The sequence below is a fragment of the Diadema antillarum genome, unplaced genomic scaffold (genome assembly GCF_040938485.1).
Source record: "Diadema antillarum isolate AM-2024a unplaced genomic scaffold, OU_Dant_1.0 seq00001809_RagTag, whole genome shotgun sequence".
In the NCBI taxonomy this organism is placed as follows: Eukaryota; Metazoa; Echinodermata; class Echinoidea; order Diadematoida; family Diadematidae; genus Diadema; species Diadema antillarum.
In genome coordinates, this window is record NW_027272484.1 from 169,577 (window position 1) to 196,411 (window position 26,835).

The 26,835-nt window shown below is 37.6% G+C and overlaps 1 protein-coding gene and 1 long non-coding RNA gene across 2 annotated transcripts in view; one reads left to right on the forward strand and one right to left on the reverse strand.

Annotated features, from left to right (window-relative positions):
* Nucleotides 1–17,120, reverse strand: part of LOC139712464 (cysteine-rich motor neuron 1 protein-like) — a 36,322-nt gene extending 19,202 nt beyond the window's left edge. The window contains exons 1-4 of the mRNA XM_071624280.1: nt 16,989–17,120; nt 12,219–12,307; nt 8,336–8,470; nt 3,703–3,819 (exon numbers count right to left, since the gene is read on the reverse strand). Of these exons, the coding sequence (XP_071480381.1) occupies nt 3,703–3,819; nt 8,336–8,470; nt 12,219–12,282 (316 nt within the window). The 5' untranslated portion in view covers nt 12,283–12,307; nt 16,989–17,120. The remainder of the gene's footprint in view (nt 1–3,702; nt 3,820–8,335; nt 8,471–12,218; nt 12,308–16,988) is intronic.
* A 3,931-nt stretch (nt 17,121–21,051) lies between these two features.
* Nucleotides 21,052–25,641, forward strand: LOC139712463 (uncharacterized). Its single transcript, XR_011709567.1, has 3 exons — nt 21,052–21,150; nt 23,470–23,624; nt 25,065–25,641. It is a non-coding gene; the product is annotated as an uncharacterized lncRNA (long non-coding RNA).
* Nucleotides 25,642–26,835: the final 1,194 nt, after the last annotated feature.

The following is a 26,835-nucleotide window of genomic DNA, read 5'->3' on the forward strand; positions in this document are numbered from 1 at the left end:
AAACGGGTGAAAATGAGCCCAATATTGAAAGTTTCGTGGTCGAATATATAATCGATCAATTATTTTAGCAATCGATCATGAATCGATCAGTTTCAAGGAAACTGACGTTTATGGATTGTTTTGTTAGGAATTTTAGAGGGGTAATAATTGTTGGAGATGCGATTATGTTCAGTAATAATCTTTCATACAGTTATTGCTTCGTTATCTAATCATTTCCGTATGATGAGGAAGGTTAATAAGTGTTAGTATTTGAGGAAAAGGTCAGTAAGTAAAATGCGTAACTGTTTTGGAAATATAGCGGTCGGAGAATAATAAGAGGTCGAATATGTATCGAAACAGCTGGGTGGGCCTGGATACAGGCCAAAGTGTGGATGAGTAGTGTTATTGAATGTTAATAAAGCGTTGATTGAAGTGGATACTACTGCCTGGACCGTTTCATTTGAAGTCTGCTGCAGTATAACACAAGTATTGGTGAGTAGTGCAGTGCAATTACGGAACTGATGAAATGATATGCGAGTGAACTGGTATTGGTATCTGCGATTGGATGAGCTGCACTGGTATTGGTATCTGCGAGTGGATGAGCTGCTCTGGTACTGGTATCTTCGTTGGATGAATTGTGACTGGTAGTATTCTGGTAGTAAGCAAGTAATGGGAATAGACTGGTAGTAAGTAACCCAGCAATATGGTACATTTCAACGCCGTTCTCCACGCCTGGTTGTATATTTCAACCAAACGGACCCCAGCCTAGCTCGGACCATCCTGACCCTTCTCCAGCTAGTTGCCGGGGCCGGATGGCACACAGCGTATAACAACATATACACTAGCGAATAGAGGAGAGAAGGCCACAATATATATATATATATATAAGGTAACAATAATTTGTTATTATCTGCTCTCTGTAACAGTAATAATGTAAAAGTGGAAATTTTCGCGGTGTTGAAATTTTCACCCATTTCACGCAACCAGAAACTAGCGCGAAAATAAAAGCACACAAATATTTTTGCTTGCCATATGTTCCTGTGCGTGATGTTTTGATTATGCGGAATTAAAAACATGCGAAACTCTTCTGACCCGGCCAAGCACGAAAAATTAGTCACGCGAAAATATCCACTTTTACAGTATTACTAGAGAACATTTGACACTGTACATGGACACAATATTCAAATATTCATGAAAGCTTGATTTATTTTGTTCTGCGAGAAACAGCGCTGTTCTGCACCAGTTCCTGGAATGGGTGAATAACAGCACATGTTGCTACAAAATATACTATTTCCAGAATTCTCCCCCCCCCCAAAAAAAAAAAAAAAAGTGTTTCTACCAAAAAAAAAAAAAAAAAAAAAAAAAAATATATATATATATATATATATATATACATATATATATTGTTAACTATAATGAATGTGATGAAAGAGGTCACATCTGAAATCCATTTAAACAGTAACACTTCCAACTGTTTTAACCACTTCTTCCTCTAGCTTGTGGTCTGGTTTGTATTAATCACTATGCAAGAGGGTTATTCCTGAGTCACATTTCAGCCTCAGGGTGAGAATACCAAGGACCCTCCGGCTACAATGTACACATGTACCTTCACAACTGCAGGTGGAGCTCTTTTCTATGAAGTGATCACCAATCTTTACACCTCCCCTCTCCCCCCCCCCCCCCCTTTCTTCACCCAGGTCACAGCCCCCAATGACACATGCTGGAAGCTAGTATATTTAATCAATGGTGGCATTCACATTGACACAAATTAGCAGGATATAAATCTTGTGATTTGCATCATAATACAAGTTTCTTGAGATTTTTGCCTGTGTGCACATAAAAATCTCACTAACTAGCACCTGCAGCACCATAATCCAAATCCCTAGAAACTTTGCAATTATTTCGGAATCATCGTGATAATTTGAGGAATAGCATAATAATTCAGTGTGCCGAGCGTGTGAATGCTGGAGCACATAATCTTGAGATTTGTTATACATGTATCTGTTTATCAAAAAATGCATGATAAAACAGTGCACGAACACAGGGGCAAGGATTACCATTCCACTAAATTTCTGGCATGTTTACTGGTAGTTTAATCATCAAATTATCACAATCACCAATTCGCACGATATTTCCATTTGAGCGGGTGGAAAACAAATCTCAGTATTTGGATCGTGATTAGTACCCCACTATATTGTCTGTGTGAATGCGACTACTGGGGGCTGGTGGATTCCACTCAATGTAACCACTTTCTGACAGCCACCAAGTTAACTCTTTATGTGCCGTGGTCGAAACCCCTGTGTGCCACATTATTCTGAGACACCAACGTAGTCATGCTTTGAGAAAACATTCTGTTTTGCAACTTCTATAGATTTCTGTTAAACTGGACAAGAATTGAGCAAAGCTGAAGAGAAAATGCTATGCTTTGCTCTGATGAAAATTGTATAATTGATTACTATGATTCATTGAAATGACCAGTAGCTACATAACGGTAAAAGCATGACTTTTGCACACAAAACAGTGACAAAAACTTAAGATTTACACGCAAATCTATTACACAACACCGCTTGATAGTCAATTACCACTTAAAATGCGAGCTTGATGTGAGATGAACAGAAGCGCAACAAAAGCTTTCATTGTACTCTGGCATTTGGCGATATGTCGATCGGTTTGGGCGGGATTGTGGGTTTGAGCAGAATATGCAAAGTTTGCAAGCCATCGACCGAGTCGGTCGAGCGAACGTGGCACATAAAGAGTTGATAATAGTGCACTGCAGTGCTCTCTGTGGGAAAGCAGTCTCAATGTGTTTCACGGTCATCATGATGTGAGAGACATCCTAGCAATTGACAGTCCTCTAAAGGTCAAGGGTCAAACCACATAGCAGGTGCACACAATCTGGCCATGGCAGAGTAACTCAATGCAAGGAGTATGGCTGACATATTCCCATGTGGAAATCTTGCAGTTCAATTTGCTGCTACAATATGAGGGAAAAAAAGTTTTTGTGCACATCATAGTCATTGTACAAACTTTGGACAGTGTGACTATAAAAAACTTTCAATGGAAAATTACTTTGGTAGTCATTATTGTGATGCAATCCTAGTTTAAGACTTTAATCCATAGCCTTTGTACAACACTTTGGCATATTTTCATGCACAGAAAACTTTTGTTCAGTCATGTTTCCCTCTGCATATTTTGAAAATTGGGACTAATAAGAACAATTAATCAGGTGGTTGATTTCACATTAAAACTCACCAAGTAATACAATGAAAAATACATCTCATCCCTTTTAAAGAAGAGATCTATTTTCCCACCTTGTACACAAAATACACTACATTTGCTGCTAAATTTTGGTGTGTCATAAATTTCATGAATGTCACTGAACTTGCAATAAACTACATGTATGCATAAAACTACCAGTGAAATCCACGGTGCACTACAGGATCATTCATGTGTCTAGTTACCCACAATGTTCTGTAAAACAAGGAATGTTCATGTGCATTTTAATTTCGCTAATTTCGTGAGAGCTAAGATTCACAAAATTAAAATGCACACAAAAGTTCATGTCTATACTACACACATTGAATGTTAGAGGCAACTCGCGAAAATTTCATGCTGCGAAAAAGGCCGTCGGCTCCAATTCGCGAAACTTTCATGTCACAAAAATATCGTGTTTTACAGTATAACCTAAGTCAGATGGGAAAATGGGTGAATTCCGAAGCTTACCCAATTCACACAGTTCTCCATGGTAACCAGTTCCAGCACACTTGCACTCAGCATGTCCATCCTTGTGCTGGACACAGATGCCTTTATTCATGCATGGATTCTCTTCGCACGGGTCACCTAAGGAAGGACAGAGAAATAAAAAGACAAAAATTGTGACGTTTGCCATCACAACATCAAATATTCATGTTCAAATTTGAGCAGTATTCTTGAAAACTTCTTCAAAACTACCAAGTATACAAATTGATGAAGTATCAACACTTGAAGCAACTCGTAAATGGTTGCACAGTGTCGGCGTGTATCCAATCACTACAGCTATACAGCTGTAAATGTATGACAAATCTATCAATTTGTGAAACCACCAAACAAGTGGCTAAGTTTCAAATATGGCATTCACAAATTATCATTATTCAAAGGAATGAATATCAGATCTCACAAAATACTTGCTATATTTTGGGTCAATAATTAAGCTGCTCCAATGATTGGTTGAAAAAGCCTCACATGATTTATGTATTGTCAACTATTTCAGAATGTTGGCATGCTTGACACTCCGTGGTCTTATATCTGGAATATTGACATCACTTCTTATGATGTCACTTTCAAAATAGTACATTTACGTGAAATAATGTCATAAAAGAATTGTAACATCATCACTGCTTCCTTCGATCACTGTAGGATCCCTCCACAACCTTGCATTCACAACCTGACTTTTCGCTTTATTTTCCCCTTCTTTTATGTAAACTTTTGGTCCAATATATAAAACAACTTCGCCTTATTTCAAGTTTTTGGTTAAAATTATAGGCCTCGGTACCTCTAACGGTTACTATTCACTTCCGAAGTGCAATTCTTGGTGAAAAGTGCTATTTTGGAGTCACTTCTGCCTGCCCATAGTTTTAACCAGAAACCGTCTAGGCAAAGTATATTCATATACTATGCAAGGAAAACACCACAATGAAATGACATAGAAGTACAACACTACTGTGAGAAAAATAAATCTCATACTTCCAATAAGCCCAAATACAGATATACTGCATACAAACTGGATAGTAACTTTAAAGCTTCAGTCATACATAGTTAAGCATCAAATACATCATACAATGTATGATATGTCAACGTTCAAATTTTGCTCATTTGAACACTTGAAACATGCACCTGAAGCATTCTGAGGGGAATAGAATTGCATTCTTCAGTCACATTGCAAGTCAAATTACCAATTACCCTATATCTCTCTGTATTCTTCTACAGAAATGCACTCTTGAGTTTAGGTACATATACACTCTTAATACACTATGAGATATGATACATGTACATACACCATTTATACAAAAACAAATACCAGTACAAATACATTCTTTTAATATGATTGTTGCCTCAATTCATACACAGACTGCATTTGTAGCCAGCTCTATTGCTTTATCATTTATCTGTTGGTCTCTCTGTGACTCTCTGCATACACCTTTCATCATTTATCCCACTTTCGTTTCCTCCCTTTCTTTGTTTATAAATGTTCTTTCTATTTACTTTACCTACTGGGTGTTTTTAGTGGAGTTGAAACTGTTTTGAGTTGATTACCTCCTGTTTCCCATCCGTGAGATTGTTTTTCCCACCCCTGACTTCCGACCACCAAGTTTTCATCCCAGACAAGCTGGCTCGGTGACAAGTCTCACAGTACACTCCATCCTCCCTCACAGTGTACGATCAAATCACCCTAAATTTTGTGATAAAGCCACTTTCATGATGAGTATCCACCAGGTTTGTCACATGAGCCTGTCTGCGGTTCCACCTTTCACGGCAGAGGATCCGTAATATTTTCCACACTGAACAGGTAGGGTCATTTTCAAGGTTGAATCATGATCAAACATAGCCCCACAATGTACAACCCGGTGTATGTATAATAGAAAATTGAACAGTACTTACACTGTAGTTTATTATCAGCTTTCACAGTCCATACTTTAACACTACAGGCTTCTTTCTCAAATAATGCCCTCATGATAAAGTAACAAACAAAACAAAACTACAATACATAATGCTCTGGCAGTCTATTCCAGGATCAACTTGAAATCTACCTTTCTCCCTCCCTATAATTGACAATTTTTTTAAGGATATGTCATTTTGATTTGTTAGATCCATAACTTAAGAGTCTTATTTGATGACAATATTGCACTTCCACTTATTTTTTCATACTTGGATGTAGGTAAAGCATTTAGCATTATAAACAAACAGCAAAATATTTGTTTTACAGCAAAGTTCTTGCAAATTGCAATCAAAAGCAAATACCGCTAAACGAGGAATGTTCACATGCATTTTAATTTTGTGAATTTCGCAAGCGCCAAGATCCGCGAAATTAAAATGCACGCGAAAGTTCTTGTCTTCACTATATGCATTCAATGCCAGTGCCGCAAAAAAGGCCGTCGGCTCCAATTCGCGAAAAATTCATGCCGCGAATATATCATGTTTTACAGTAATCAATGTACAGCTGAAACGAAGGCTAGACTGAGAGCAGACATGTCTGACCAGTTGTCATTTCCCCTGCTATTAAAAAAAAGAAAAGAAAAAGGTGAGCTGGCATGACCCTGACCTAATACTACAGTATGACTCCCTGTTGTTGGATTATCACCATAAAAGTGCAAAGTGGGGTTTGTGTCTGTCCTGAGCAGATACAATAGATACACGTAGTTCACAGGTACTGAATCAGACACCCACAAAAAAAATACAGTCCATGGTAGGGGAAACTGCTCCTTTTGCCACAAGTTTGCATCTAGACAGTGTCTGTTACTGTTGAGAAGACTTTATAAAAACAAACAGACAGTAGGCCCTACTCAATGAAAAAGTCTGGCATTTATTGCATGGATTTTAAAATCCTAGTTTAAATACTGAATAACATTTGACTTACAAACATATTTCAGGTTGGGCCTATGCCTATATCCTCCTCGACAGGTGTACTCAGAAGCACTGGTATCGACTATGACATCTGTAGCATTGCATTAAAGGTACTGTTTACCATTTGGAGTAGTGACTTGAAAACTGTTCAAGTTATCACGTTTGATGCAAATGCCTAGGACAGTTGTATCACGGAAGTGGGAAGAGATTCACATAACACCCTACCATATAAAAATTTTGCAATAAAGCCTAAAATATATAAAGGAGATATCATGATTTTCTCAATAAACCATAACTGTAGATGGTTTAGTCTGGAAACATTTTCATTATAACTATTGTTCACATTTTGTATGACTGATTCAAATTTTCACATTGGTTGTTTCTATCCCTAACTCACATTTTGGAACTATTTTGAGGCACTAAAGCTGGGTTCTTGGTTTTTGTTTGTTTGTTTGTTTTTCATCTGCAAACGGTAAGTAATGCCTTTAAAGAACAACAAGGTAGTAAACAACAAAATGTAGTTTCCTTCTGTAAAAAGGTAAGATGAAACCACTGTAGCACAAGTACATGATCGATGGCTTCATTCATTCATTAGGCACAAAGTGTATGGTTGATATCATTTGCTGATTATATGGCTAGTCACCTGGTGCTAAACCACAAGGGGTCGGCATCACTCAGCCAATTTCCGGTGTGTGTGTCTGTATGAGGGATGGGCCACTACATACAATGTAGGGGGCACCTTCCTCTTTCTGAGGTAAATGAAGCAGGAGCTAGGTTGCATGAGTTATGCCTGTCTGATCCATAGCACCTTTATTCTATGTTCTACCCAAGGGACAGAGTGTTTTGTTTCCTAAAGCAAGAACAACATGATCACACAAGAAAATTGCTCTGTTGGGCTTTACCCAGAGCCGTTTCAATGAAAGCAAATATTCCACTGATTGAGCAATCTCACCATCCCATTTTACAGTCGATACAAATTCATACTCCCCTAATGAAAAAAAAAAAAATCAAACTAGATATACTGAATATTCATGAACAAAGCATTGCCATGCATGTTATGACCTATCTGGTATTTTTAAAAACCAAGAGAGAGAGAAAGAAAAAATATTTAAAAACATTACGGTAAATGCTACTAAATTTGGTGTTTCATCATATTACTTGCAACACATTTTCTCACTACAATGAATGATTTGCATTCTATGACAGAGTGCTTTAAAAAAATACTCCTGCTAGCATAACTGAGCAAGAGATTAAAAAAAAAAAAACGGTCTACTTGACCTACTTTACAAGTGGTCTTTCAGATTATCATCTTAAAGGGATAGTATAGTTTAGTTGAGATAGGGGTACAGCTTTCAAGTTTTTGCGAGATAATCATAAACCATCTAGATGAAATATTAAAGAGCATAAAATTATTCTTAGAGGAATCAAAAGTTTATTTGATGAAAAGCTGTTCTGAAATGGCTGAGATATATACAAAAACAATGTATTAAAGACAAAGCAATCCTAATAAAATGTGGGTCCCAGTTTTATTTAGGATTGCTTGTTTCATATATCTTGGCCTTTTCAAAACCAATTTTCATCAATCAAACTTTGAATACCTCTTAGAATTGTATGTTCTTTCATATTTCATAATTTTTCACTATCTAAAAAAAATCCCTAACTAAAAATAAATGAATAATCTGAAGCCCCATCTCAAGCACAACTACAACATCCCTTTAAACTGATCGAATATGAGTATTTAAAGTGATGCCTTTACCGAACAGCGCACGGCGGCACTTCTTGCTGTTCTTGAACTGCCAGGGATTCTCACACGCTGTCACTTGGTCACAGTGACACTGCTGGCCAACAATGTTGCACCCTTTGAAGAGCCTGGGACTGTCACACTCCTCCGCTGCAAAGAGAACACAACAGTGAGAGAATATTTAGTAGGTGATTCCAGAGAATACTGGAAACGCCATATAATAGCGAGTCTACATTTTTGCAGATGGAGACTTTCAGAGAATTTCGTGAGTGGTTAAATTCACAATTGTGGAGTGCATGACTGAATGGAGAAATGTATGCAAGCACGTCACATTCATGTTGGCATCAGAGTTGATATTTTCATGGGTTTTTAAATTTGCAAATAGCAACCGACTCGTGAAATTCGCGAAAATAAAAACATCACGAAATATTTGGCACATACAGTATATTTAGCCAGTCTAAGTTTTTGTGAACTGCGACTTTCCGACAATTTCGCGAGCAATGGAGAGAGAAATGTACACATGCACATTGCATTCATGCTAGGATCAGCATTAATTCTTTTGCATGTTATAGAATTCGCAAATATGACCAGACTGACACCCGCGAGATTCGTGAAAATAAAAACCCTATGCAGCATTTAAGAGTACACACAGCCAAGGAATACATAGTCAGTATTGAAACCACCGTCAGATTTCACTGTCAGAGAATACATACTCAAAGAATGAGCATAATGAGTATTAAAACGTAGGGCAGCTCACATCTACCAGTCAATGGAGAACTCTAAAGACCAGTAGTAAGGCTTTTGATAGAGGAGAATGTTAGATAGGCCTATTTCATTCATATACTCAGAATGTTTTTGTTTTTTTCTACTGAGCAGAAATGCATCAATACTGTTCCCTGATATGACTGCAATACCTCTACAGACTGCTATGTTGTAACCATAGGACACACTAAAACAGACAAAATTTCACAAGATTTGAAAGGGTATATAAATCGGTCAAACTACATCCCCAGGAGACTCAAATAAGTCCACATGCCCAAATCATGACTCACACAACTGCCAACCCCCACTGTGAGTTCCAGTTCTCCAACCTGTGGTGAAACATACACTGGCCATCTGTTCCACACATTTACCATGTCTCTCAGCCTTCCTCTCTCTCCCTTTCTCTCTCTCTCTCTCTTTTAAAGTCTACCTCAATAGACTCCTTGTATATATACTCTACACATACTTTGACACTTTTATGCCCTACACTCCATGGTAATTTTATTTTCACCAACTTTCCCGATTGACTGATATATTTCAGTAAATTAACGACACACCAAAATATTGGTTCCAATTCCATGCAAAGTACAGTTAGAGCTCATGTCTGTTGTGGGAAATTGCTAACTTTGCTTCCTTAAATGGATATTTTTCATTACAATTTTACATGCAGTTTGTACGATGAATCACTACGAAGCACCTGAAAGTGTAAGATTTCCATAGAATATATGCAAAGTACAGTCAATTACTTGCCGATTATAACCATAGCAATAGTACAGATAACAATGTTTTAATACTCAGAACTATCCTGTTTTGTTTTGTTTTGTTTTTGAAGACAAACACAGTTTCAATTTCAGGAGTGCAGGCACTACAATTTTGACACACTTTGCAAATTTTCCCTGTTCACAACATACCATATGTCTGTACCGACTCCTCTTGGTGAATATTCAGTGGTCTTTCAACATCAATGTCTTCATAAGGGCTTTTTACACTTGTAAATTTTTGCTTAGCCCCGGACCAACGGTGGGGCTAAGGGGGGGCCTTAGCCCCACCGTTGGTACGGGACTATCCTTAGCCCACTTTCTGTTTACACTCGTTTTTGCCAAAGTGGGCTAGCCCCACCGATAGTACGGTACTATCTGGCCCTGCAAAATAGCAGGGGTTAGCACCGCAATTGCGGTGCCAAGCAAGTGAGTGTAAACAGAACGAAAAAATAATCCTGGGCTAAGCGACGGAGACGAAGTGCGACCCTCACTGACCAATCAGAAACGAGGTAATCAAGTGCGTGCGTGTACGTGTACAGTACACAGCGTAATTATGAATATTCATGTGGTTTGGAAAGTCCGGGGCTAAGAAATACGAGTGTAAAAAGGTCAGTTTTCTCCTTAGCCCCGGACAAGAGATAGTACGGGACTAATTGGCGAGTGTAAAAAGCTGAAAAAATTGGTACGGGACTAACGATAGTCCTGGGTCAGAGAAAGTCCGGGGTTAAGAAACACAAGTGTAAAAAGCTCTATACAGTATGGCCACTGCTTGCAATGGTCGCATAATTTACACACCTCCAAAATTTAATGGTTTCTGAAGATCTATTTTAGGAACACAATGTGGAAAACTAATTAATTCTTTGGTATGGACATTTAAAGATAAAGGTTATTAATACTAACAGTATGCATCACAATGCAAACATTGGTCCACCTTGATTTTGTTTAAACCCTCTTGCCATAAGTTGACCTAATGTGTTAGTTAATAGCACATGAAGAAATCATTCATAGTTTTAATCCCATAATGCAACTTTCCACATCAAGTCTGCCTACCTGGGTACTCAGGGTCAAGCTCCAGTCATTGTTTGCACACTTCATTTGCCGCAATCAAAAGTGATCTCTCTTTTACATGCCTCGAGTGAATGATTGCAAATAAATCTGATATTTGCATGGCTATGCATAGGTCAATAACTAACTAACAGTGTCTGTTTTCAAAGACTACTCAATGCCCCTATCGGCAAGGTCAAGGGACTCGCTCAGATACCACCAGACACCTCTATGGAGAAGGTCAAATTACTGGCATACATTACTGTGCCACAACACCACACCCAGCTTCTGGTAGGGACAATGATAGGGACAACACAGAGGGGTGCGCTTATTGTGTCTGACCTCCAGACAGGGCACACTCCACAGTCTAAACAAGTATGAAGGTGTAGTATACATCAGACACCACATCTACAAACTAGGAGCTCTTACATGTATTAAAGGGCCATGTGTCCACATACTATGATACATCAGACACCAAATGTACAAATTGGAAGCTCTTAAAAGGAATATATGTCCACATACACCAGACAAGAAAACTGCAAACTGAGTAGGAGAAGGGCTACTGTCCACTGGATACTAGAACTACCAAATGGGAGCTTTTTAAAGGAGCAATGTCCATATTTGTGTACATGAACATTGCACACAATATCTACAAACTAGGAGTTCTTCAAAGGGCAAGTGTCCACATACATTGGACACCAAAGACTACAATAAAAACAAGAAGTGTGTGTGTGTGGGGGGGGGGGGGAGTGGGGTGGGGGAGTACTAATAAAAAAAAAAGGCAAAGAAAATGTGGTATCAGACTATACATACAAAATGAATATGGACAGCAGATCAATGTAAACCTGTTTCATAGCATTCTCAGAAAATGTACACAATAATGTTTGATGTGATGTAACAATGGACTGCTGACAACATTCTATGATAAAATGAGTAATATTTCAAATACGTGAATACCATCCCAGCTTGTCCTCTTTGCCATTCTAAAATGAATCTCTGAACGAGTTAATGCTGCTAAGAGCTTGGCTTCTGCTACAGGACTATAATACTGCATTAAATATATGATACAGTGTAGAGGTAACCTGCATCAGTTTTTGTCAATTAGACATGCAATATTGTTTTATTAAGTCAGCAAACTTGGTCTACATATGGTAAACTATTTGCTAAACAAAAAAAAAAAAAAATATATATATATATATATATATATATATATAACATGCGCTATTTTTTCTTCCTGAAAGAAACTGCAATACACAATTTGATAAACACACACTACAAAAAAACAACAACATACATTTACAACTTTTGTTTTTCTTTGAAAGAGACCTCACCTTGTGCCTCCAGGGCAAAGTAGAAGGTGACTGCCAGAGTCAGAACAATGAAGGCTCGAACCATGGTGAGAGAGGGAGAGTTGAGGTGTCTGTTGAAACAAAACAGAGAACAGAAATAGGCCTACAGGTCAAAGGGCACCCATCAAGTTTAGAATATTGTATAACGAGGAATGTTCGCATGCATTTTAATTTCACAAATTTCGCGAGAGCCAAGATTCGAGAACTTAAAATGGACGTGAGAGTTCTTGTCTACACTATACGTAATGAATGTTACAGGCAACTTGCGAAAATTTCATGCCGTGAAAAAGGCTGTCAGATCCAATTCGCGAAAATATCGTGCCACAAAAATACTGTGTTTTACAGTAATATCACCTGTCATCATCACAACAATCATAAATGCAAACACACGCACGCACACACACACACATTTACATATTTCTGTTCATCTCTAATGAGCATCTTTCATTACGATTTACAACTACAGTACTGCTACTTTTGTGCAAATTTAGATTTGTAATGTTATATTTCACTAGTTTGGGGAATAGTTTGCATGACCGAGAAGGATGATACAGAGGCCCAGTCCTACATTGACTTTTCCTCTTTTACTTTGCCTGTACAGTTTGTGAGCCCCTTACCTTAGAATAGTGAAATAGTTTTGTTTGATACTGAAGTCTTCTTCTCAAAGAATAATCATCTGACAAGTCTGTGAAGTTGAAGGATTTACAAAAGTGCTCAGAGACCAATAGTCTCATTAATATTTCAAGAATTCAAAGATCGAGACATACACAGTTGTATCAACTCGCTCCACAGATCACGATTAGTACTTACAGCAACTACAATATATCTAGAAAGAGGCAACTATTAAACATGCATATATGCATAAATTTTTTCAAAAAAAAAATGCTGAAAGGTATGGTACCTTTGAGGACTTGGATCAAATAGCTAAAATGCAGTTGCATGTATTGTCATATCAACCTGATGTTTTGTTTGACTCAACACTAAACAGGCTTTATCACATTTAGACAATGTTTATGAAGGTGACAGAGATTTTAATAAAGGCCATAAGGTTGTACAAGTACCACAATACAAGCAAAATACAAGGTCTACATACTTCTGCTCATTGCTAAAATTCACAAAGCTCTCGTGTTTGAGATACGAATCCTGAAAAGTTTTAGTTCAAGAGGATTAGTATACCACTGATTAGACAAACTTTCTACATGACAACTTCTTTTGCTAATAAATTGTTATTAGTTGTTGCAAACTAAATGAGGTCAATCTGTGATATCCATATGAAAGCCATCATATTGCAAAGAAATATTCCTGTATCCACCAATTTATTCTCAATACAAGGAACAATTTTTTTTTCTCCAAATCTCACAAATATTATGGGTATACCACCTCATTCACACCTTTCCATACTGAGCAACATGGCACTGTGGAGGTCACTCTGCCCTTATATGAGGAACTTGATGATTAAGAGTGAGGTCAGTCCAGAGGGAGGCTATAAATCCCTGGAGAAAACTCTGACACATCAAGGTTGAACTTTCTCAACCATACTTTTATGGCTTTGTTTGATAACCACACATTACTTTTTGGAATTGATGATACACATATTCTGAAATGTTGTCTGTTTCCTACTGCAAAACAGAGATATCACATCATGCACTCAGTATCCAGATGACCTCGACAGTTCATCAACTTCTGTTTTTCTTCATTTCAAGTGTTATTTTTGAACAAACCCAAAGAATGGTTATGTCTACTTTCTGAAATTTAAAGATTTCCTCCAAAGCCTAGCAGGTGCATGTCCAATTCATTTTTTTACTTAACTGAAATTAATTTACATGATGACTATAACAATGTATGAGATTTTTTTCATTCTTTTTTCCTTGGACCAATATTTTAATAAAGATCATGTGTTGCATATTTTCAATCAATTTGTTTTTGATCATATTTCTCCTGTGAATCTCTCGTTGATGTCAATTACAACTTTTGTTTTTCCTTTTAAAATTTCAATAGGTAGGACTTCAGAAGGGAAAAAGTAACAAAAACAAAGAAATTCTACGTTGTTTTACATAAATTGTAGGCTACATGTAACATACATTTATGTGCTGCCAAACCTTATATCAGGTGGGTGACATAACATTTGTTTAGTACTGCGACAAGTGCTCCGGTTTCATTTTTCTCTACGGACTTGCACACACATGTAGGTTAGGGTTAGAGTTGTGATAGGGTGTTAGGTTTAGTTTGATGTGAGGATAAGGATTAGAAGGTTTACCGTATTTGGTGGATAGAATTTATGTTTGGCTTCTAGCGTGCATATTTCATGGAAGCCATTGTCGCAGCAACAAATGTCATGGAACCTATCTGGTGATGTACATACGGTCTTGTGAACACACAGTCTTGTGAACACACACACACACACACACAATATACACAAGAATATCAAGCAAACACAAAACCTCACAACTATGACACAGACAGTGCAGACAGCACTCATGCATGAAATCTTTTCTTTCCCCTCAAGTAAGAAAAGAAGCTTTGTGTAAGAATTACTGTGACTATTCTCCTCCATGCATGGAGATCAATCTTGGGTGGTAGACCATGACTACAATGAACTGGACACCGATTTACCTGGTCTGGCATGACCAGCGAAGCACAACAGCCTCAAACTGACCCCATTCAAAGTGTTAATGCCCTTTAAATTACATGTCAGGGACCCTTGATAGGAATTGTGTCTATCTAGACTTTCTCTACTTTGAAGTTTAACAACAAAGATAATTGTATTCTTAAGTGCTAGATCTTGCATACAGACTGTACTGTTTGTACTCACGAAGCTAGATAAGATTATCGATTCTTCATTCATTTCAGATGTATAGTGTACATTAACAATCTTGAATTTCAATTACATATGGGAAACAGTTTCAACAAAATAGTTTTTCCAAAATTTGGTCAACTATTGACTTGATACCATATGAGATAGGAAAACAGCCACAATTGCTCATCCTACAAAACGCACCCTTTAGAAAATCTTTGCTTCACAGTATTATATTTAAGCATGCTTTTAAAAGAGTTGAATTAAAGAGGAGCGATCAAACAAAGGGAAAAAGAAACCCTTGATGAATGGAAAAATTGAAAAGTAGAATGAACCTCTGCCCATTATCTTTGGGGGAAAAAAGACTAACAAAATAAGACACCATGCGGGGGAAAAAAAGAAATATATAAGAAGCACAAGAAATGCACTGACTTGAACCAATCTAAACTAAATATAAATTAAGTCACAGATTTCACCATCAAGATGTGAATTAGAAATTATATCAAATTCAAATTTCACATGCAAATGGGCGACTCTGGTTGCTGCAAAGGACATGATAGCCTCTAAATATGCAGAGCATGGTCAATGATGCCTGTTCACTACAATGATGGCACCATTCACAAACAGTGCTCTATGTCTTGGTAAGTTGAATACCCAGGGAAAGCATGTCGTTAACTCTGTGAATTTATTGATAATCGATTTTTACTTACCACGCAAGTAAAGTAGCTCATTAATTGATGTACATGTATGTACCATATTATATAAAAAATTCTACAGGTCAAATGGGAAGTTTCTTAATGCAGTACCGGTATACTGAGTATTCAGCAAATAAGCAGGGGAAAATATATATTAGTAAAATAGACAATGAAACTCGGAGAATCTGTTCAAAGGGTATGAATTTTATTATGTTTGGCCTCGGGTAATATGCTAATTGTTATTGGGTTATACCCTCTGTAAATATGTAAAATCCTCTGTAACAAATTGTGATGTCACAGTAGTAGAAACATGATGAAAATGTTTACAAATGTTACCCCCCCCCCCAAAAAAAAAAAAAAAAAAAATCTTCTCCCCTAAAACAATGAAATAAGAATTATGTTTGTCTCAACACATCTCGGGTCAAGGGAATGAATATCAATAGGGTTTCATATCAAATGAGCGTTCTTACAAAATTCCTTTCTGATTACCGGTAGTTTTTTGTTTTAATTGTTTCAGTTTGTTTTATTTCTCCACTTACACAACTGGGCTACTCTTTATAACATATCAACAGTCACATGAAAATATAGTCATAAATAAGAGCGCTTAAAGAGTTCTTTAAAGAAATACATGATACATCACACAGTAGTATCAGCACACAAACCTGTCTGTACAATAAAATGTATTTTGGTACAGGTGGAGGAGACCATTGTCAATAGACAATTTACTTAGCCGGGAAACAGCCTCTGGGCAATATGGTATCATATTATCCTCTCTTTTTTTTTCAGTTTAATACACTCCTTTATCACACATGTATTTATCTTTATTTCATTTTAATGTGACAACACAGTTGCTGTCGAGTTCCAGTCTCGAGGACAGAACATAACCAATGAAATGATTGTCCACTTTTCCACAAACTTTCACCAATATTCTAGCCAGATAATAATGGCTAATAATTAGGATTTCTGCATTAAAATTTTACTAAACATCAGCATTCCGAAAGATGTTTGGAGAAAGCTAGCCAAACCCAAGTTTCCTGGCCGCGTTGACAGCAATAACAAAACTGAGACCTTTCTGTGTGCATAACTGTGTACAACAACGGAGTGCCCCGGAGCTCCATCGCCGCTGTACAGTGCATTGTAAATGGAAAGGATACCACCAGTTTATCAACCCCGCAAAGTCCTGCTCCGCGGACAAGCTGCGAAACTTGTCAAGAGCAAAACTTTCGTCAAATCATTGTCAACACAAACAAATGCAACACCTACCTTGATCTCTTTCTTCAAATCCTTTACTAGTGAGAGACAGCTGAGTTTGACACTGACAAATGCTGAATTTCGCGTGATTTCAGAAGTAGAGAGGACGGACTCGATCGGCAATCCCTAGATCCCGCACCCTTCAGGACTCTCCTTATCCTCCAGCTCTATCTTATATCCCGTGTCGATCTGCTGCACTTCGTTCATGCATATGCACTGTACTGCATAAAGATCTTAACTGGTGTATAGCCCGACCAGACGCTGTTACGCTATGCGAATAGCTACACACGAACCTGATACTAGTAGTGTGGCCGCGCCGCCAGCGGCGTGGCGGCGCGGCGATCCCCCAGCCCCCACCCGCGCTCTCGCTCTCGCCAGTTCGGCGAGATTGATACCACCCACCCTTTACTATGTTTACATCAGCAATGCAAATTTGGCTTGTAAGCGATAGCTTCGATGATTGGTCAGAATTACCGTAGACTATTTTATTTGACCAATAACAGACAGTAACACTTGTAGGAGCCAAGTTGTTGACGTCTGGGTCTCGTAAGCGTGCAAAAAACATAATACAGTTACGAAGCGCGATAGTACAATGCACACACTCTTTTTTTTTACTTGATATTTTTATTGATTTCATTCAACTCATCCATTCTGGGTGTAACATGAAGGTGAGACAATGCCAATACAATTCAAAACACAGACAAATAAAATTTTCAGTTCTTTCTGCAAATAATCTGCTATAAACAACCGGATAAGAACTAGGAGCTGTAAACCTGAACAACTGGTGATTCCACGATCGAACTCTCAACCCCATCTATTCTCATATTTCCCCCAAATGGCAAGAGAGTGGAACAAATTGCCTGAAGAACTTACATCAATAACAAGCACAAATGCTTTCAAAACAGCTCTACAAAAGCATTTGCATTTGGACTAAACGACACTCCAGTCACAGTCACGTTCTGAGTGATGCTCAACCTAAGCTTTTCAGAGTAACAGATCCAGATCCAGATCCAGAATCTCTCTTCAACATGAATGACTCAATTACTAATCAATCCCTCTAATAATTTCTTTACGAGAAAATATATACGCCAAACATAATATCACCTACGGATCATATAACTCATACTACTCCATTTATAAGAGCATATGCATAAAAAAGAAAGAAACAAAAAATACATTACACAACTCTAGAATGAAATCATTCATAAAAGCCCAACCAGCACTCCCCCTCCCAACCAAAACAAATCTTCATCTTGATATTAGTCCTACCAAATATCTCATTACAATTTTTAACTCTCCTTCTTCAAATCAAATCCAAATCGCACCAACCCCCAATTCACCACAACCAGAAGCACACCTTATACACCCACACCCACCAACCCACATACATACACACACAAACACACACACACACACACACACACACACACACACGAACCGATAGGGCCTACCACCTTTTCCCCTGATGAAGCCACTTCCATTACATAAAACAACCCGTCAACTTCAAGCAAACTGATCAAACTCAAGCAGTCGACAAAATTCATATGCATAACCCTTTATACCTATCACACACACACACACACACACACACACACACACACACACACACACACACACACACACACACACACACACACACACACACATACACGTACACACAATGCAGGGATGATTGCAGAGTAGTAAGTGTATCTAGATCGTGAGTTGATTGTGTATGCATTCATTCATTCATTCATTTTTAATGATTTAATATCACAACTCAGTCACTCATAAGTATGCATGGTCGTGATATTGATTTTCATTTCTGTAATTTCCAATTAACTACTGCATGCCTTTTGTCGTTTTGTAAATCGATAACCAGATACCTGCCTGACACTTTACAGGACATTTGGAGCAGCCGACCCTGCTGCACAGAAAGATGCAGTCAGATATACTTATACTTAGTCAGGAAATCAAGCATCAGTCAATCAGAATTTTAAGACTGAGACAGTGACTTACGTGGATTTGTGGAGATAATGGTATAGATTATAAGATAACGAAGCAGATCAGATTCCAAATCAATGATTGTTTTAGAGCATATGACCATCAGGCATTTATTTTGCCTATAAAACATTTAACATATAATTATTTCATAATCGGCCATTAACATATCCACATCGCGATATTGACTGATGGGCGAAGTTTTATTGAATTATTTACTTGTGAACATGACCGCTTCGGAATTCAATAACACCTACATTGAAATTCTTTTGACCTTAAAGAAGAAATCCATCCCAAAAATAAATAAACCTCAAAAGAAAGAGAAAATATCCCCTATAGAATGAGGATTAAATGACAAAAATTTGATAAGAAATAAGAAAGATATGTCATTTTGAAATTCCACATTTTTTCGGAAAACATTTCTTGACCAGTTCTTCATATTCAAACGAACGAGTTGATGACGTCATACCCTTACAATTTTTTCGTGTTTATATGAAATTTTGAAAAATTGATATTTTCAGCTAATTATACAAATAAAAGCATGTTCCCAAACCAAGATATATCATAGTTAACATTAGTTCTTTTTTATTCTGGGTGGTTTCAAGGCAAGTTTTATTTTTATACAGCTGAAATTTTAGATTTTGTCATACTGTATATGAAATGAATAAGAAATTGTGAGAGCATGACATCGTCAATTTGCTGATTTGAATATTCATAAGGACTGGTACAGATCTGTTTTCCGAAAAAAAAAAGTGAAGTTTCAAAATGTCACATCTTCCTTATTTCTTATCCGATTTTTGTCATTTTTGTATAGCTCTGTATATAGGGAATATTTTCCCCTTTCTTTTGAAGTTTATTTATGTTTGGTGTGGATTTCCTCTTTAATGCTCTGTTTCATCTTTCTATGATAGGTCCTACAAGATCCACATCACTTTGTTCCCCACACTCGGCACTTTTGAAACAGTCCAAACATGCTCGCGGCTATCTCCTCGGGCATGTTACTGTCCCAACGCCGAAAGATAATTTGCGCTGATGTGTAGTGTATAGACCCCTTTTTATTTGTAAGTACATGTATACACTGGTTGAACAGGGGGAGGGGGTTAGGGGGTTTAAAGAGACTGTACAGTACTGGTTGAGGTAAGGGATTCATGTTTTGAACATTTCTAAGTGAGATAATGAGAAACCTCCCATGAAATATGAAAGAGCATGTAATTTCAAGAAGGATTCAACGTTTATTTGATGAAAATTGGTTTTAAGATGGCTGAGATATCCAAAAAAATGAAAATAATAAAAGGCGACAGGCCCCAACTTTATTAGGATCTCTTTGTTTCACCTTGTTTTTTGATATCTCAGCCATTTCAAAATCGATTTTCATCAAATAAACTTTTGATATCCTTTAGAATTGCATGCTCTTTGACATCTCATAGAGTGGTTTCTGAATATCTTGCAAAACGTTAAAAGCTAAATCCTCACCTCGACCAGAACTGTACACACCCTTTAAACCCCCTTGGGCTTCCCTTTTTGTTTATTCGATTCGTTTTGTTTTGTTTGCTTTGTTTTGGGGGTTTAGGGGGTTCCATTTGTGCTTATTGATGATGACATTAACAGGCATTCAAAAAAATAAAAAGCATAATATGCATTGAAACTTCGCTTAGATTTAGCATCCAGCATTCAATACGTTTACAATCACGTTTGGCCAGTTAGAGCTAGTGTGTTGACAGATTTTACTTAGCAGGGTCGGTGGTTGTTTGCTGCGTAACACCATTTGTTTCAAAGTTATTGTTGTTGGGTTTTGGGTTTGTTTTGTTTTGTTTTGTTTTGTTTTGTGTTTGTGTCTGTTTTTCGTGGTTTTTTTTTGTGTGTGGGGGGGTGCGTTTGTCAGTCAAACAAACGCCTCCCCCCCCCCCCCCCAAAAAAAAAAAAGTATTAAAAAAAAAAAAAAACTTCGTAAAATTACTGCCGACCAGTCGACCGCACAAATGTGTAATACGGAAAAAAGGCCGCGGTGCGGTGGTGGTGGTGGTGGTGGTGGTGATGGTGCGTGGCTCACTCTGGTAATTGCTGGTGTGTGGGTACATGACAACGAACGGTGCAGTGTTCCCGTGACCGCGGCCCGGATTGTGGTTGAAAACACACTTTTTCGCCGTCGACATCCAGAAGTGAATGAGAAATTGTGCCTTTTCGAATAGGCCAAGTGAGTAAACGTGAATAATGTATTTATTAATATGAATGTCACGCCAATATTATTGTTTATTGTTTATTGTTTATACTGGGTAGAGTAAACTCATCTGTGTAGCTGTATGCACCACATGTGCCCACATGTTCCACTACTGACACAGCGAGGAACGTGTCTTCAGTCCGGCGTATTCATAATTACGTAGGGTGTGTTATTGTTATGACACGTTGTAGAATAAACCTAACTTACATAGCTTTACTAGAGCTACTTGGAATTCGGATGTAAAGACGTGAAAGCAGCTAGCAGTAGTGGCATGCCATGACATTGTTTATTGCCCCTCCTGTATCGTTATTCTTTTGTCTTCTTCTTGTCGATAGTCTAAATTTACTTCCTTCAACCTTGGTTGAGTGGTTTATGGAGATTCTTTCGAATCTTGCAGATATAAAGATCTTGATTCTTGGTGACAGTGCAGTGCCATAGTTGTACTGGTAGGGTGCATGTGATGTGCATGTGCCAATAATTTACAAGGTGCAAGTAAAAACTGCCTCGAAACTAGCTGCTGCTGCCTTCCGTCAGCAGGAGATGAAAGGCACTGACTGAGGAGGCCGGCTGTCACCACATTGTCTGGGAGGGCATTCCGAGACCTATACCGTATTGTTATTAGGAAAGAATGAGTTTCGGTGCATGGTGTTGTTGAGTCTTGAATGAGTTTTGGTCTGTACCAATAGTCTAGATGTTTTTGCTTTAGGGGACGGATGGCTGGCGGTTCCTGATCCTGTCTTTCTCAAGAAATCAAGAACTGATTTAAACAGTAAACAATGTTAAAGGACAAGTTCACCTTCATATACATGTGGGTTGATTGAATGCAGATATACTAGTAGAACACAGCAGTGAAAGTTTGGGGAAAATCGGACAATCTGTTCAAAAGTTATGAATTTTTAAAGTATCTGCGTAGTCACTGCTGGATGAGAAGACTACTACAGTGTATGATGTTATATTCGTACAACCATATAAAGAAAATAAAAAGAGAATTTCACAAAACTTTACTTTTTGAATAAAGTGCACATTTCTTCGACTTGTTATTGACATATGTTAAGGGTAATATTATTCCCCCCGCCTTCTGAAAGAGAGAAGTCAAGTGTTCTTTTGTTATGCGAGAAAAGTAAAGATATGTTGAATTTTCTTTACAAGTTCTTTCTCTATATCGTTGTACTCGTGTGACATCACAAGGTATACAATTTTGTAGTAGTCTTCTCATCCAGCCTTGAGTGAGCAGAAACTTCAAAAAGTCATAACTTTTGAACGGATTGTCTGATTTTCCTCAAACTCTCAATGATGTGCTCTACTAATATTGCTGCATTCACTCAACCCACATGTCTATGAAGGTGAACTTGTCCTTTAAGTTGAAGTTTTCCCTTCTTAGCTGAGACTAGCTGATGACTGCTGTGTGACTGCGTCCATGTCTGGTGCCCTGGTGTGGAGTTTTAGCCTATTGGCATATTGCAACTTTGAACGATGAAAGAATTTTGAGCAAGAAAAAAAGAAATTTTGATCTTTTAATTTTTTTTTTACTTTTATTTACTGGTTCTGATTTTGGAGTTGCCTACTATTTGGATAGAAATGATAAGTTTGATAAAAAATAGATTTTAATGCAATGGCTGCATGTATGCATTTGACTTGACTGTGTAAGAATGTGAATAGAATTTAGATGCAAGCACTGATAATACAGCAGATGCTAAGCTGTGCAACTGTATGTAGGGAGACTAATGTTTATAATGCCGATCCTTTATATCTGTTGCCTATCTTTGTTTGCATTGAACATTCAGCTGAAAAATTTCCTCAACAGACAGTGGACCTTTCCTTTGACCCCGGCTAGATACACCTGCTCTTTGATCCTGGTCAGATAAGACAGAGCAGAGGCACTTACGATACACAATTATGATGCCCATGGTTCGCCTTCATCAAAGCCCAAAATATATATGCAACAGTTGTATTTTCTATGGTACGGTAATGTGGCTTCGTATTCAAGCAAATATCTCGGGTTTACGTGGACCAAACTGCATCAATATTTCACAAAATATTTTCCAACAGTGTAACATGTACTGTACTGTATCGGATAGTGCACATGAATTGAAATGACATTGGATTACAGGAAGTATACATCAATTTCAGCTTCGATGTACTGTATACAATGTATGATGCAGTCACTCATTACGTTAAGGCACAGTCACTGTCATTTGCAGAGTATGTGCAAGTGTGCTTTTATTTACATGTAAGAAAGCAACAATAGAATCAAATCATACACACTAATATCCATTCTTGTTGATTGTATTGCAGGTGCAAGGTGCAAGTAATCTAAGTAAGAACCATGTTTCGGATGCAGACACCAGGACAACCTCCGGAAAAGTCCAAGGAAGAACAGGAAATGATGAGAAAATCTGTCATGGGCAACCTGGTCATCTTTTCAGTTGTAGTTGCAGCACTGAGATTAAGTAAGTGTTGTAGCCCATATATGAAAATTATGTCTGCATTGTTCTTTTGCAGCTCGCTATGAATACAACAGCTTCCCACTTTTTCCAATACATATTTAAGCATATGTATACACAGTTGAACTAAATGATGTAGCACAATTTTCCATTTATCCTTTGTAAATTTATTTTCTGGAGCCTATTATTGTCACACACACAAGTCTCTTGAACAGCAAAATAGAAATGGTATTACAGATTCCAGTGACAACCCCTCCCCTCTCCCCCCCCCCCCCAAAAAAAAAAATAATAAAATAAAATAAATAAATGAAAAAAAAATTGCATGAGATTAAAAAATTTCATCAACAGAACATTTGTGTTAAAGTAGTTTCTAGTACATACATCATTTGTAAAAGTATATATTGCTGCATTGCTCTCATATTGATCAGATTGATTGTTCAGGATATGAACTCATCCATGTTCAGTGAGACCAGAATGTGAAGGCTTCAAAAAACTACACAATATATCTGTTGTATAATAAAGCAGAAGAAGTGAAGTAACTGACTAAAATAATATGTTTGCATTAAGTGAGATACTATTCACTAAGCAGTTTCCATTGACCTGATCACAGTGGTGTTCTTCTGTACTTCATACTGACTATGACATCAGCGTGGAATAGAGTCCTCATGATTTCCTCATATTTAAAAAAATAAAAATAAAATACCTGTAATAAGTAGATTTCTGTAGTTGAAAATGGAAGCTGTAGTTAAAATGGAAGTGGGAATTTCTTCAACCATCTCTTTCCAAACACAGTGGCAATTAGGCTGTTGAGGACTTTGTCTTGTTTTTCAGTCAGGATTGGCTATCAATACACTATTATGTTACAGTGCACTCCCGTTACAACGAACACGGTTATAATGAAATTTCGTTATAAGGAAGTAAAACTTCTGGTCCCAAAATTATCGCCATTGAAGTCTATGGTACAAAATTCGCTTATAACGAACACGGTTATAACGAAATTTTCGTTATAACGAAGTCTTTTCCGAACACCACCGACAAAGAAAAACAAAAGAAATGTGCTCCGTTATAACGAACTGAGGATCGCTTCCGAAAATACGTAGCGGAACAAGCATTTATAGCCGCGTCTCTGCATGGGCGAACGCGTCACATCACTGTGTGTTCGCCTGGTGTGTCACACGCAGTTTCCGAGGGGAACTTTCGTTATTGTAATACAATAATCTGAAATTGAATAACTATTTGTGTTATTTTCAGTGTATGACGAGTATTCAACAAACAGAATATCATATATGCTTGGCTTCCTTGTTTTTGTTATGTATTGTATTTGTTCGGTTATAACGAAATTTCGTTATAACGAAAGAAAACTGCCGGTCCCGAACATTTCATTATAACGGGAGTGCACTGTATGTGTTTTTATTTGCTCCTCTTACTCTTACTCTTTCTTTCCAGCTCCTGTCATATTGGATCAGCTTGGTTTCTACGAGTCCAGTTGATGACAGCATGCCATTGTCTTCTCTGTGGAAATGTGACATCATGCCATGCTTCTTGGTTGCCAAGGAGATACTGAAGAATCTTGATTAAAATTGGGGGTGCTCGAACTAGATATTTTCTTTCCTCCATGTGCTCCAATAGATAAATGTTTGAGGATTTTCCCACTGTTGGGTAGATCAAGTAAGGCATTCCATCTGCCCAGACTTTGTGGTATCAGACTTAGTGCTATAGGAATTTGTGCGCATTTCAACTACTGGTAGCAGTAAAGGTCAGAGGTCACCAGCTCACTTTATTTCATCCTGCAGTTAAGTTGCAAGGACACATATTTTTTTATTTGATAATAAGATTGAATCATCTCATGCTACTAGGTGTATTTAAGACAACATGGGGCATATTTTGGTTAAAATTTTGCGACAGAATGTGATGCAATGGACAGTTTGATTTGTTTAAGTAGATAAAACAGTGTCATCCCATAGAATGATATTAGTTATCTCCCTGCCTTTCAAGCAAATGTCATATTGGTGTGTATGCCAGTTTGGAGACCTCAGAAATTATAGTTCCCAAGACAGATATCTCATTCTCTTAAATTGTATATCATGGGAGACGTACTGCTGGGCTTCCTTTCGAAATGGTTCATGAGGAGATGCCACAATGAATGAACGTTGTCATGAGTGTAGGATGCTGATTATTCATAATTTAGCAAACTCATTCAGTAGTTTACATTTTGGTAAATGATGAGTAACACATCATTTTTTTTTTTGTGCAAGAACTTTTCAATTGGCATATATCTTATCTAGTTGATGGAGCTTTTCTTTTCTTCTCTTTTTTGAGACAGTACATTGATTGCTGATATTCTTTCGTGTTGGGAGAAGGTAAATGATATTGTTATTACACTGTACAGTATTTGAATATGTCATCTGAAAGCTGTACTGAGTGTACTGCTATGATATTCATGCAAATATGGCATTATTGTTAGTAACTGCCATAATCTAAAATGACATGATTGTATCAAGTGTGACGATCAGAAAATTTTGTACCGATTTTGGTCCTTGAAAAAAAGAATGACACCAGATTGCAACAGAATACATTGATATTAGTTCTCATGTTTTTCATATTATATCTACACTATTTACAGCATGTTAAGTTGTATTTTATTTACTCGCAACCTCACAAAGTATGTTACCTTGTAAGTGTCTGTGATGAAGGTGTACAGGAGGTGTTCTTTTTATGCCAATAGATGGATAATAAAGGCACGGCAAAAGTAAAAAATGTGTGCATTTCTGATAGTGGTGGTAATTGTGTTACAATGCTTAGATACTACAGTCAACCTTGCTCAAGTCGACTTCGCATAAGTCAAATGATTGCCTTTTTCCAAGTCCTCTTCTCTTTATATTCTATTGATTTTGATCCCTTGTAAATTGAATTTTCTCTAAGTCGAAGCTATTTCTTCAGTCCAGATAAATTCGACTTTGGGGAGGTTGACTGTATTGTATTTAGGGCAAGTTTTTTTTTTATGCCTCCGCCAACGAAGTGGCTGGAGGCATTATGTTTTCGGGTCGTCCGTCTGTCTGTCCGTACGTCCGTCCGTCCGTCCGTCCATCCCATTTTGTTTTTGTCGATATCTCAAGAACCGTGTGGTGGTTTTACATCAAACTTGGTATGAGGGTATATCCTGGGGGGATAATACTTTGTTTGGATTTTAGGGTCACGGGTCAAAGGTCAAAGGTCA